The sequence below is a fragment of the Lepidochelys kempii genome, chromosome 6 (genome assembly GCF_965140285.1).
Source record: "Lepidochelys kempii isolate rLepKem1 chromosome 6, rLepKem1.hap1, whole genome shotgun sequence".
Classification (NCBI taxonomy): Eukaryota; Metazoa; Chordata; order Testudines; family Cheloniidae; genus Lepidochelys; species Lepidochelys kempii.
In genome coordinates this window covers 113,825,046-113,838,465 of record NC_136385.1, presented here as the reverse complement: position 1 = coordinate 113,838,465, position 13,420 = coordinate 113,825,046, and the positions used below count along the sequence as shown (strand labels likewise).

At 42.3% G+C, this 13,420-nt stretch overlaps 1 protein-coding gene across 11 annotated transcripts in view; it reads right to left on the bottom strand.

Annotated features, from left to right (window-relative positions):
- Positions 1-13,420, bottom strand: part of MARK3 (microtubule affinity regulating kinase 3) — a 111,036-nt gene that overhangs the window by 33,816 nt on the left and 63,800 nt on the right. For all 11 annotated transcript variants that reach the window (XM_073349748.2, XM_073349738.2, XM_073349741.2 and 8 more), the window contains 5 exons: positions 12,564-12,800; positions 12,349-12,468; positions 10,883-10,982; positions 10,513-10,625; positions 5,069-5,222 (listed from right to left, as the gene is read on the bottom strand). In XM_073349748.2, coding sequence (XP_073205849.1) covers positions 5,069-5,222; positions 10,513-10,625; positions 10,883-10,982; positions 12,349-12,468; positions 12,564-12,800 — 724 coding nt within the window. The remainder of the gene's footprint in view (positions 1-5,068; positions 5,223-10,512; positions 10,626-10,882; positions 10,983-12,348; positions 12,469-12,563; positions 12,801-13,420) is intronic.

Here is a 13,420-nt window from a genome sequence, read left to right as displayed (position 1 = left end):
CAAATCCACAAACTCTGCCATCGACTGCCAAATATTAAAATCATAACAAACAAGTAAGGCCTGATAGTTGGCCACTCTCAGCTAGAGGATGGACACAGAATAAATCTTTCTCCCAAAGAGATCAAGCCTCTTTGCCTCCTTTTTCTTAGAAGTTGATCTGGGTTGGCTCTGTCTATCACGCCCATTGGCTGCCAACACAACCAGTGAGCTTGGGGCAGGGTGGGAATAAAGATACTCATATCCCTTAGCGGGGACGTAGTATTTTCTTTCTGCCCACTTGGAGATGGAGGACAGGGAGGAGGGTGTCTGCCACAAGGCCTTAGTAATTTTAACCACTCCCTCATGCACCAGCAATGCCACCTTGGAGGGGGCTGCTGAACTTAGCACATCGAACAGGGAGCCCAAGGGCTCCGCCCGTTCCTTGGCTTCCAGCCCCAGGTTTGATACGACTCTCTTCAAAAGCTCCTGGTGGGCCCTGGCATCATCCTGGGGGATCATGTGAGAGGACCCCGCTATCGCCTCATTGGGCGAAGATGATGATGAGGCAGGTACAGGTGGATCTGCCAACTCCACCACTTCTGCTAGGGGAGCCTCGTCTGAGGCTGGCTGACCGTGGGGAGCTGCTCTGACTCTGCGTCCAAGTCAGGGGGTGAGTGGGAGACCGTCACTGACTGTCTATCAGATGCCCCTGAGACCAACCTATGCCCCTGCGATGAGTGGGGAAACCCCCAAGGATTCCATAGTTCCCAGGGGGCTGGCCTCTGGCAGCCAAGAGGGGAATGCTGATGGCCCCAGTGGGTGGCCTTGGGCTGCAGGCAGGTTCTCCAAAGTGTCCAAACCTGAGGAGGGAGAGACTTATCTGGGGGACCAGAACGGTACTGAGGCTGCCTGTGTACCCCAATCTCGTTGGCTCTGCCCATGGACCTCCACTGGGGACCTGTACGGGGGTGATGGGTCTCGGTGCTGTGACCCCAGTGACCAGCGTCGGCATTTGGCTATGGTATTGCAGCAATAGATGCCTCGTGCTTAGAGAGTGGTGCCGCTCCATATACCGTGAGCTGGAACAGAAGTGAGAAGACTGATGTCTCGGAGACCGCCAATAGGCCTATGGTGATCCACACCAGGCCGGCAATCCGGTGACATGGCTCCAGGGACTGGCACCGTGGGCTGGGAGAGTGGCTTGGATGCTCCCGGAACCAGGGACAGGTGCCACGCTTCTGTAGGTCTGTGCCAGACTGCTGGCAATTGACACCTAGAGCCTGAGGAACACTGCCTAGAGTCTGGGGACCGACACTGGGAACTCTGGCAGGCAAGCCAACTTGTGTCCAAAGGCTGGTGGTCACCCTGTTCAGGTGACCGCTAGCAGGGCACTCCCTGACGTGGGGAGCAGTGCCGTACTGATGGAGACCGCTGGAAGGATCCCAGGGCAGGTTTGCCCCTCGAACGATGCACCTCAGTGGCCAGGTGGGCTGCACAGGAAGGGACAGTATGTCCATAGCGGCCTGAAAGGCCTCCAGCATGGATGGCACTGCCAGGTGTTGAGTGCCTCTGCTGCTTCCCGGGGTGGTGGGTGGGTTTTGAAGCGGCCTTGACAGCTCAACAGGAGTCAGAGCCTGGCCACCATCCAGAGGGGAAGAGCTACCCCGCATGGGTCTTTGCTCTCCGGCTCTCTCTTTCCCTTTATAAGACTATAGGAAAACATCCCCTCCTGGCCTTTCTTTGCTTTTTAGCCGGTACCGGGGAGGGGGATCAGCGCCAGTCAGAATTTGGTGCTGGCAGCGCACTCTGCACTGAGGCTACAGTGCTTGGAGCAGAGTCCGATCTCGTCGACTCTGAGGCTAGTGTGGGGGCCGACTCCATAATGATCGCTCAGAGACAAATGTCCTGCTCCTTCCTGGTTCGCGGCCTGAAGCTCTTGCAAATGCAAGATTTGTTGCTCATGTGGGTTTCCCCTAAACACTTCAGGCAGCTTCTATGGGGATCACTGACTGTCATAAGTTTGTGCAACAGTCACAAGGTTTGAAGCCTGGAGCATGCCCCGTCCCTAGGCTAAGTCCCATATGGAACTAGCTATTTCTAACTTAACACTAAGGGAACTATTAGCTGTACAACTTTAAACAACTATATAAAACAAATTCACTATTAGACACAGTAGAGATAGGAAAGTGTGCCAAAGCAAGGAGATGTTCTAGCACTGTCATTGACGGTAAGAAGGAACCGAGAGAGGGGGAAGCGGGCGGCCGCCCCTTATACCAGCGCATATGCGTGCCACTTCAGAGGGTGCCAAAGCCAGTCCCCTCGGATACCACTGAAGGAAAAACTTCCGGCTCCAGTACATGTGGTGAGCACACACACAGACAATGGAATGGACATGAGCAAGCACTCGAAGAACTTTTCCAAACTTCTGAATATTAACAACCTCTGCCTTTTAAAAAATGTGTAAAAAACTTGAGTTGCTCACAGACAAAGTCAATTTTTAAAATGTTAATAAGTTGGAGATTTAAGCTAACTCTTAAAGCTCCCTTTAGCACAATTTTCCACCAAAGATACAGAATTTGTATACATTTTCTCTGGTACAAGGACAGATGGGTGGTGAACATAAAACTATTTAAATTCTTTACTTGGAGATGTTAGGTAGAAGATAGATGTTGGATAGAAGCCTGGCTATATTGTCGGGCTCAACGGGTAGTGATCAATGGCTCCATGTCTAGTTGGCAGCCGGTATCAAGTGGAGTGCCCCAAGGGTCGGTCCTCGGGCCGGTTTTGTTCAATATCTTCATAAATGATCTGGAGGATGGTGTGGATTGCACCCTCAGCAAATTTGCAGATGACACTAAACTAGGAGGAGAGGTAGATACGCTGGAGGGTAGGGATAGGATACACAGGGCCCTAGACAAACTGGAGGATTGGGCCAAAAGAAATCTGATGAGGTTCAACAAGGACAAGTGCAGAGTCCTGCACTTAGGACGGAAGAACCCCATGCACCGCTACAGACTAGAGACGGAATGGCTCGGCAGCAGTTCTGCAGAAAAGGACCTAGGGGTAACAGTGGATGAGAAGCTGGACATGAGTCAACAGTGTGCCCTTGTTGCCAAGAAGGCCAATGGCATTTTGGGATGTATAAGTAGGGACATTGCCAGCAGATCGAGGGACGTGATCCTTCCCCTCTATTCGACATTGGTGAGGCCTCATCTGGAGAACTGTGTCCAGTTTTGGGCCCCACACTACAAGAAGGATGTGGAAAAATTGGAAAGAGTCCAGCGGAGGGCAACAAAAATGATTAGGGGACTGGAACACATGATTTATGAGGAGAGGCTGAGGGAACTGGGGATGTTTAGTCTACGGAAGAGAAGAATGGGGGGGGGGGGGGGGGGATTTGATAGCTGCTTTCAACTACCTGAAAGAGGATGGCTCTAGACTGTTCTCCGTGGTAGTGGATGACAGAACAAGGAAGGTGCCAAGTTGCAGTGGGGGAGATTTAGGTTGGATATTAGGAAAAACTTTTTCACTAGGAGGGTGGTGAAACACTGGAATACGTTACCTAGGGAGGTGGTGGAATCTCCTTCCTTAGAAGTTTTTAAGGTCAGGCTTGACAAAGCCCTGGCTGGGATGATTTAATTGGGGATCGGTCCTGCTTTGAGCAGGGGGTTGGACTAGATGACCTCCTGAGGTCCCTTCCAACCCTGATATTCTAGGATTCTATGTTCCTCAGATTTTAATGTAAGAAACATCTGGCATTAGACACTCTGAAAGGTCCCCTTAAGGCTCTTACCTTGTTTTGCTTGGCTCCAGAAGTTCAACATTTGAACACTGCCTATTGTACTTTTCTAGTAATTCCTCTTTTACTTTAAGTGTTGAGCCATATATTTGGCTGTGCTTTATTCCCTTTCTCGCCACTGGCACAGTAAGTTGGAAAGCTAGTCTAAACCCAGTTAGGGATTTCCTTTGAGCAAGGGATCTCTGATTGCATAAAGTTGTCATGGCAGGTTCAATGGGCATTCCAGAACCCAGCCAGACTAAGCTAAATTCCAGCAACTCTGAGATGGTGGAATGGCACCTGCGGGCAATTATTGCTGGCACACAACCCACCCTAATTTGTGCTGTAGGCCCCCCACATGCCTGCGGAATTGGGGAAGAATGGCAGAAAGCTGTTCTGGTACACGTGAAGATCAGGCAAAATGTCCAAAGGCCCAACTATTTGTACAAATCCTTTCCCAGCTATTAAAATGTAAGAAGTTGAGATGTGGATGTTATATTTTGAAAGTCAGACTTCCCTTTCTCTCCTGACACACTTTAATGGGGATAAAAATCAAGTCAAAACCATGCAAGTGTTTTGGTTTCTCTCTTCAAACAAAAATAACCAAACTGATTCTACAGATTAGAAAATTTAACAAAAAAGACAACGTAATCCGAGAAGACACAGGGACAGGAAAGCAACCTTTCCTGCCTGCAAATAACCACTGTAGTATGTTCTGGCCAAAAGGAGATTCCCTTTGTAAGGCAGTGTATAGGCAGGAAGATTTAGAAGATATTTAGTAAACTCTGTGTGACTGTTCTGCATACCCATGAGGCAGAAAAATTCTAAATTTGGCTGTAGTCACTGGTACTCTTTAAAAACTGGACCTTTGCAGGGCATTCAAGTGACAGCCCCCACAGGAAACAAGAAGAAATAGTGGGGGACAGATAGTTTTCCAAGTTCTTTTAGATAAAGGCTGACCTATTAGTGCCAAAAGAAACAAAAGCTGTATGGCCATAATGGAAGTGGGGGATGGTGATGCTGTTTAACTTGTGTAGCAAGACTTTCCTAGGATGGTCCCACAGGCAGGAGAAAATATTGCCATGATAATAGAATAAGCTGGTTCACTCAGTACACATTAAGACCTCTTCAGAGAGATCTTCTAAAGTATACATAAGAATACCTGATCATTGTAAAACAATGAATTAGTCACTACGTTGTAAATGACCAGACCATAAGCAAGTTGGTCCCTTTTAAAAGGTGGAGGCTGTAAGGAAATACTGAATATTTTATAGTAGATGTGTGTCATCACACTGAAAAAGGGTCACTCACCATGATCACTGTACCGTCGCTGTTTTTGGCTGGAAGATATGCTTCTCTGCACTTTGTGATGAGGCGATTGTCCAGTGCTGTTGTTGAGATCACTACTTGGCCTAACTTTAGCAAGGGAAAGATTGCTGCTGGAGCTTGAATCACTAGCATCCAACTAAGAGAAAATTTAAAAATGAGGTTTAATCAAAATGAATTTAACAATGTCCAGAGATTCTGACTGTAATCTTAAGTAAGCAAAATTTCAAAAGTTTCTCACTCTAAAATGTTCCTTAAAAGTGCACTAGTCAGATCCAGTTCTGTGCCTAAAGGACCAGTAAAAATATGAACAGTGCTCTATTCATTTTTCACTCAGCTGGTGGTAAATAAGTAACCAAATCTGTACAAAGCTACGTTAGCTATACAAAACATTGCATAGTTTGAGTTACTTCTGAAATGTTAGGAGCATTTTATGAAAAAGTTATTTTGCTAAGAAACAGATCTTCTAACCCCTTCCTTATGGGATAAGGTTGGGGAGAGATGAGGGTGTTTGCTTCTGAACAGTTTGCTTCCGTTTATACGGACATTAGAATGTAGTCCCTGCCCCAAAGTGAGTATAGAGTGCCTACCACACTTTTGGTGCTACAATACAAAAATAGACAACTTTAAAAATACGTTAAAATGCTTAACCAATATTTGAAGGTATTTTTTGTTTAAAAGGTAACCAGAATATGATAGGCTATAGTGCTGAAGTCAAAATATGATGTTTTAGCCCACAATAAAGTTATTGTTAAGGCCCTACTTGAATCATGGGATGATTGTCAAGTAATTGCAGCTGAGAGTTGCAGATTAGACATGGAAAATTGCAGAAAAGTAATAATGGACCTTTATTAATTGTGGTAATTTGGAAAAGCCAGAGAAGACCTATATGTTTAAGAAAAATTTGCTAGAATATAAACATTCCAGTATTATGTTATGCCTGCTATATTTTTTTGATAACCAGACATTTTGTGCAACTATGTGTGGGGATGACAGTGGGAGCCTTGGCCATCAGTGGCTGATGGCTAGGGCTCCCACTGTCAGACTCAGCCAACTGGCGGCTGGGGCTTCTGCTGTCAGCCCCAGACGGCTGACAAAATTGCAGTGGAAGCCTAATACTGCTGAGATCTGCAAGTTCCACACTACCACAAATTAGGTAGAGTCTTAGTTATTATCTTTCAGCCAGGAAGCTCTCAAGTTATTATACTGCCATGCACTCACCCTTGCTCTAGCTGCCAACTGCCCTGACATCTCTTCATATATGATTCTCACATTACCCCAACCAGTCTTCATATCTCCTTACCCTTTTTGGAAAAAGGAGACCCCACACTCTCCTTCCATTACAGCGTTATATTAAGAGAGTAATTATGTTGTTTTAAATTTCTGGGGCTAGGTGGGGTGAGACAGAGTGGGAAGAAGATCAGATGTAGAGTCTGCCATGTTTTGGTAGGCATTCTAAAGACAATAGCCTGTGTAGGCAGATTTGTATCCTCAGTGTCCTGTTAATCTATATAGTAAGATTTCAGGATTTTCACTAACTAGAATGTGCGTTGAGTAAGCGTGAAGCAATGAAAACAGCTACAAGGATAGCTGAGAGCTCTTTCTGTTCAGAATATCAACAGATTCAATCAGCACTGAGATCTGAGCTTTATTATAGTCCAATTTTAAGTTCTCACCCATTTGGACTTTACTAATGATTAGGGCTCTTGATTAATCGCAGTTAACTCATGTGATTAACTCAAAAAAATTAATCATGATTAAAAAAATTAATCACTATTAATACACTTATACAATAGAATACTAATTGAAATTTATTAAATATTTTTGATGTTTTTCTACATTTTCAAGTATATTGATTTCTATTACAGCACAGAATACAAAGTGTACAGTGATCACTTTATATTATTTTTTATTACAAATATCTGCATTGTAAAAATAAAATAGTATTTTTCAAGTCACCTCATACAAGTACTGTAGTGCAATCTCTTTATCATGAAAGTGTAACTTACAAATGTAGATTTTGTTGTTACATAACTGCACTAAAAAACGAAACAACGTAAAACTTTAGAGCCTACAAGTCCACCCAGTCCTGCTTCTTGTTCAGCCAATCGCTAAAGACAAACAAGTTTGTTTACATTTACAGGAGGTACTGGTCCCCGCTTCTTATTTACGTCATCACATGAAAGTGAGAACAGGTGTTCGCATGGCACTTTTGTAGCCAGTGTTGCAAGGTATTTACGTGCCAGATATGCTAAACATTCGTATGCCCCTTCATGCTTCAGCCACCATTCCAGAGGACATGCTTCCATGCTGATGATGCTCGTTAAAAAAATAATGCATTAATTAAATTTGTGACTGAATTCCTTGCGGGAGAACTGCATCTCCTGTTCTGTTTTACCCGCATTCTGCCAGATATTTCACGTTATAGCAGTCTCAGATGATGACCCAGCACGTTTGTTTTAAGAACACTTGCACAGCAGGTTTGATAAAACGCAAAGAAGGTACCAATGTGAGATTTCTAAAAACAGCTACAGCACTCGACCCAAGGTTTAAGAATCTGAAGTGCCGTCCAAAATCTGAGAGGTACGAGGTGTGGCGCACGCTTTCAGAAGTCTTAAAAGAGCAACACTCAGATGTGGAAACTACTGAACCACCAAAAAAGAAAATCAACCTTCTGCTGGTGGCATCTGACTCAGATGATGAAAATGAACATGCGTTGGTCCGTTCTGCTTTGGATAGTTATCGAGCGGAACCCATCAACATGGACACATGCCCTCTGGACTGGTGGTTGAAGCATGAAGAGACATATGAATCGTTAACACATCTATGTCTTGCAATGCCAGCTACAACAGTGCCATGTGAACACCTGTTCTCACTTTCAGGTGAAATTATAAACAAGAAGCGGGCAGCATTGTCTCCTGCAAATTGTAACCAAACTTGTTTGTATAAGCAATTGGCTGAAGTAGGACCCAGTGGACTTGTAGGCTCTAAAGTTATACATATTTTTATTTTTGAATGCAGTTTTTTTAGTACATAATTCTACATTTGTAAGTTCAACTTCCATAATAAAGAGATCGCACTACAGTACTTGTATTAGGTGAATTGAAAAATATTTCTTTTATTTTTCACAGTGCAAATATTTGTAATAAAAAATATAAAGTGAGCACCATACACTTTGTATTCAGTGTTGTAATTTAAATCAATATATTTGAAAGTGTAGAAAACATCCAAAAGTATTTAAATGTTATTCTATTATTATTTAACAGCATGATTAATCACGCGATTAAAAAGATTAATATTTTTAATCAGCCCTACTAATTATACCTGTGCAAAACCAAGGCATTTATCTATGCCATGCCAAGAGTCCTAGACCACTGTGATAAGAGGTAATTCAACCAATCACTACCCTTACTCTACATTGGTTGCATGAAGGAGATGGCACATATGAAGGATTACTTGGCCCAACTGCCACACCCGTGGCTACTAGTGAGAAACAAATGACTCTGCAAATCGGAACGCAACTTGAACATAAGGAACAGCAGAATTGGGATTGTGTGTATATTCCTAGGTCAGCAACTATTCCTTCACTCTGGGAATCTATTTTTGGTATAATTTTAATCAGGACTTCTGATGCCATGAGGCACCACATTAAATAATGTTTTGAGAAAAATGCATCTACATTAAAGTTAACAATGACTTAACACAGCTAAGCAGTGTAGTAATGCTTTTTTGTTGGACTCCAGTCACAAATGTTCACAAAATCTACTTGCTAAATCAAGAGAAATGAATTTGATATGCTAAGTTGGGTTTAGCTATCATCTTTTTCTCTTAATTTCTTCCATTTTATTACTGTTCTACCACATGGATTCCCTGCAGATTTGGTTCTGTTGCTCCATGCACATTCTGCCCTGCTTCCTTCCCTCTTGGAATACTCCATAACCACCTGTTCTCAACCTGACTCCAGTGAACATACTGCCCAATTTCCTTCTTTTCCAATTGGCAGCTCTTGGTCCCCCTCTGATTGACAGCTCCCAGTAGTGTCTGTCTAGTCCAATCCTGCTGTTAGCCCACATTCCTGAGTGCAGTATGTGTGTCTTCTGAGTCCTAGAAGAAGCCCCCGCGCGGGGGGGGGGGGGGGGGGGGGGAGGAACACCACAACCAGGGACAAAGGAGTTAAAGAGATGTCAGGAGTCCAGTCCTGAAAACACCAGTTAGCCTTTTGACCACTTGTCTGACTTTCGTATTGGCATGTTCTTACTAAAGTTTTATGAGAGGATGGCACCAATACAAGGGAAGACTGCATAGAAGCACTGGGTTCGATGCCTGACTGCGTTCCAGAGCATACCTTTTCGGGCATGCTGCTACCCTTTTCAACTGAGGCTCAAGAGGATTTGTGGCTCCTGAAAAAGGACCTGGTGATGGAGACCTATATCTCTTCCCGGTGTGGACTCTGTTCTTTCCTTCCCTATCCCTTGAGATTTTCATCAGATCCTTAGAGGCAGCTATTTCAACTCTATAAGTAGAGGAGCCAACAAGAGCCCTTTTAGATGAGTGCTCAGAAATTTCTCCTGCCCCAGCCATCTCAGGGTTTCAAGAAGGATGTTTTAACCTCTCCAGCAGGACCACTTTCAGGCAAGCCTCCCCAGATCTTTGGTTTCTCTTAAAAAATAATTTACAGATGACATTTCTCGGTTATCTGCCTCTCACCCAGACACAGTAAGCATCTGGTATACCCATCATTTAGAGGTATTACTATCTCACATGAAGGGCAATTCCTAAAGCCTGGAGACTTGTGTTCTGTCATTATGACCAATCAGATAACCAGGACAGATGCTCAGGCAAAATAAAATTCCTTCTTGATGAAGAAGAAAGGAAATGCCATCAAAAATTATACACTGATCACCAGCTATTAAGTCTCTATTTACAAAACAATGGGTAAATGACACACAGTGAGGGAAGAGGCTCACACACTGCAAGACACGGGGTGGTGAACTGAGGGGAAGTTGGGATCACCGCACATTTTATGCCTTTGGCTAGAGGTACAAGGAAACTCACTCTGCACACAGGGCCTGAATGGACACTGCAGGGTAAAAGAATGCAAACAGGATTGTATTGAGTGTGTGCACATCAACAGTGGAATATATACAGACAAGCACTTGAAGAATTGAGGGACAATGGGGCCTGCTCTGTCCTTTATGCCCTTCGGTAGGGGGACATGCAAGGATATTTAGGACACAGGTGAAGCCACAACAGACATTATTGGCCAAAAAAATTTGATCCTGTCCACATGGTGGACCATGCACCCAATAGTGGAATTCATGTAAACAATTTCTCAAAGAGGAACCATAACTTTCACTTGAATTGCTCTGCATAGTTTTTCTGCATTTACCATCAGAATATTTTTAACTTTTTTCCTGTTCTATACTCACCTCTGATGATTTTCTCCCTAACAATAAGTATGTAGCTGTAATTTCATCATACTTCATTTTACTAAGGGATTCTTGAATTTCTTCTTGAGAGTATCCCATTCCAACCATAATATCTGAAAGGAGGGAAGGAGTTTGTAAGTCACAATATGCTTTAACAGATACACTGATTGTTTCCATATTCAAAAAACCTATTTCTAACAATGGAACAAAACATCTAAATGTGGGAACAATGTCTATTAGATACTAATAATAAAGTTGTTTTTCAAATACCTAAATATACATATTAAGCACAGATCAGATCTGACTATACAGTACATGAACTCATAACACTGCAAGTTAAATGCAGACATACTGGAAAACACTGAATTACCTATTCTCTTCTGGTCTGAGATGTCTAGCTCTGGTTCAACAAAAGGTTTTAGCTCATCATCTTCATGCCCGGCATTGATCCACCGGTCCTTCATGATTTGCTACAAAGATAGGTTGCTTAGTAGTGTAAGATATTTACTTGTAAACGAAACAAGACACTGAAAGGTCAAAGTCCCATCTATCAAAAATGTATGGCACTGAAGAACTGAAAACAAGCAAATCCAGACTTGGGTTTAAAGAGGTATGTCCCTTGCTTCCTCTTCTAATTCTACCCACCATTCTTTTCCAGAAAGCTCCAAATAATTCCTAACTCATATTTGAAACTAGCCAGCCTTATTGCCAGTCCTCTTCCCTCTCCTCCCTGGAGTTGTGCTCCTAGACAGACTACTTCCCATCAGCTGTATTCCAGCATAAAGGTCAAAGTTAAGTACTAGTATGGAGAGATTGGTTGCAGTGAGAGCACAGGGAGGAGAGTAGTTAAAGACTTCTTCCAGACAAGAATCTGTATGCAGGAAACCATCCTAATCCAGGAAATCTTCACTGGATTTTGTACACTAATGCCCTCTTTCAGCCACAAAACCTCTTGCAGACTTCACCATTTTAAATATTACTCACTTGGGAACTAGACAGTTCTCAAGGAGTTAAATTAAAGCATAAAGTATTGATCAAGAATACAAAAGAAAAAGAGGAGCAGACAAAAGAAAGCACTTGTTTAAAAGTATTATGGTTAAGAAAATCCAAACTGAGATTTTAACCCTTCTCTAATGTTGCACTATTTAGGAAGTCACAGATATTACTGTACTCCAACAGTCTTTCATAGGAATGTACTAAAATGCAAGCCATGCCTAGCCATAGTGCACTACTTTTGAAGGTAGTAATCAGTAACTCCTCCTCATGTGATTACTCTATACATCTTCAAGATACCTTACTGTAGAATACTACGGTACATTTTGAAAGTCCAAAACTACAGTTTACAATAGTGATACTATTGTGCTTTGGGTTATTAGCTTTTAAGGAAACAAAGAAAAAAATCAAGTTTTCAAAGATGTGCGCTCTTAAGTGACTTCCCAACGTAGGCATGAAAACAACTGATGTGTATTCAAATTAGGGTTGCATGCACGAAACCCCAATTTCTTCACGCATTATGGATTTGCCCACTTAATCCCAGGTGCATGCTCAGAGTACACATGTAAGTAGGCAACCATCTAAGAGTTTGCGTTGGATTGCATACGCACAGAAAAAAAAACTTTCTTCACTGCACTGAGAAACTGACTTGAGGGAACAGGTGCAACTTTGCCATATTTGTGCCCAAAACTCACACTAGAACTCTTAAGGCACCAAATATCAATTGAAGTTAAATACCTGCTAATGGGGGAGGGGAATAGCAAGTATTAGTGGTACAAATGAAGCTTGGTAAATCACCTTTAATTACTATTTTGTCTGAAAGTATTTTATTCATGCTATTACCTCTAGAGTGCCTCTTTTAGTTGGGTTTAGCACCAGAAAACGTTTGAGGAGGTTTTCACAGTCTGTTGACATGTAGAAAGGGATCCTGTATTTTCCCCTTAGTACTCTTTCTCTCAGTTCCTTGGGAGAAAGGAAGAGAATTATAAAAAGTCTGAGGCATAGTTTAAAATACTGTTGTTGAATTATTACAACAGTTAGTAGAGTAAGTAATATACCTTTAAGTTCTGTCCATCAAAAGGAAGAGATCCACTAACAAGAGTGTAAAGAATAACACCTAAACTCCAAACATCTACTTCAGGTCCATCATATTTCTTGCCTTGGAAGAGCTCTGGAGCAGCATATGGTGGGCTGCCACAAAATGTGTCCAGTTTATTTCCAACTGTAAACTCATTGCTAAAACCAAAGTCTGCTATTTTAATGTTCATATCTGCATCTAGCAATAGATTTTCAGCCTGGGAGGAAGAAAAGAAAAATACTATGTTGTGTAAATTTCAGATTTTTCTACAAAAGCTATTGTTCAATTTTTTATTCATTCTTAAAGGAAAAAGCCAAAAGTGTACTAAAATTGCTTTTTTATTGAAAACAATAAAACATCTTAACAAAATTAGTAATTTTCATATTTATTTTAAAATCTCACCAGATTTATGGCACCTGTTACACTAAATAAAGCTAGTCACATGTATCATCCCTTTGGTTACTTCATGAAAAACTATTTGGTATTTCTGTAACTTTAATGTTTCCATGTAAAAAGATGAAAATGAAACTGCATCTCTCTTAAAACCTACACTTTTATCTGGTAAATGCTTACAAAAGTTTGTAGTACATAAAATCTCTACTATAAAGTGAAGATAAGATTTATGAAATGTGCCACACTTCGGTTGCAAGTAATAGCAACCTTATACAGTTATAGTATAAGGAATGGAGCAAGCTCTCATAATGCCACACCAACTCGTGCCAAACCTAAGAGAAGCCACCCCATCCATGATGGTGGGGTTTTTTGGGTTGTCTACTAATATCGGCAACAAGAATCACCAAGGATTTTCACATCTGCTATCCAACTGTAATGTTTTTT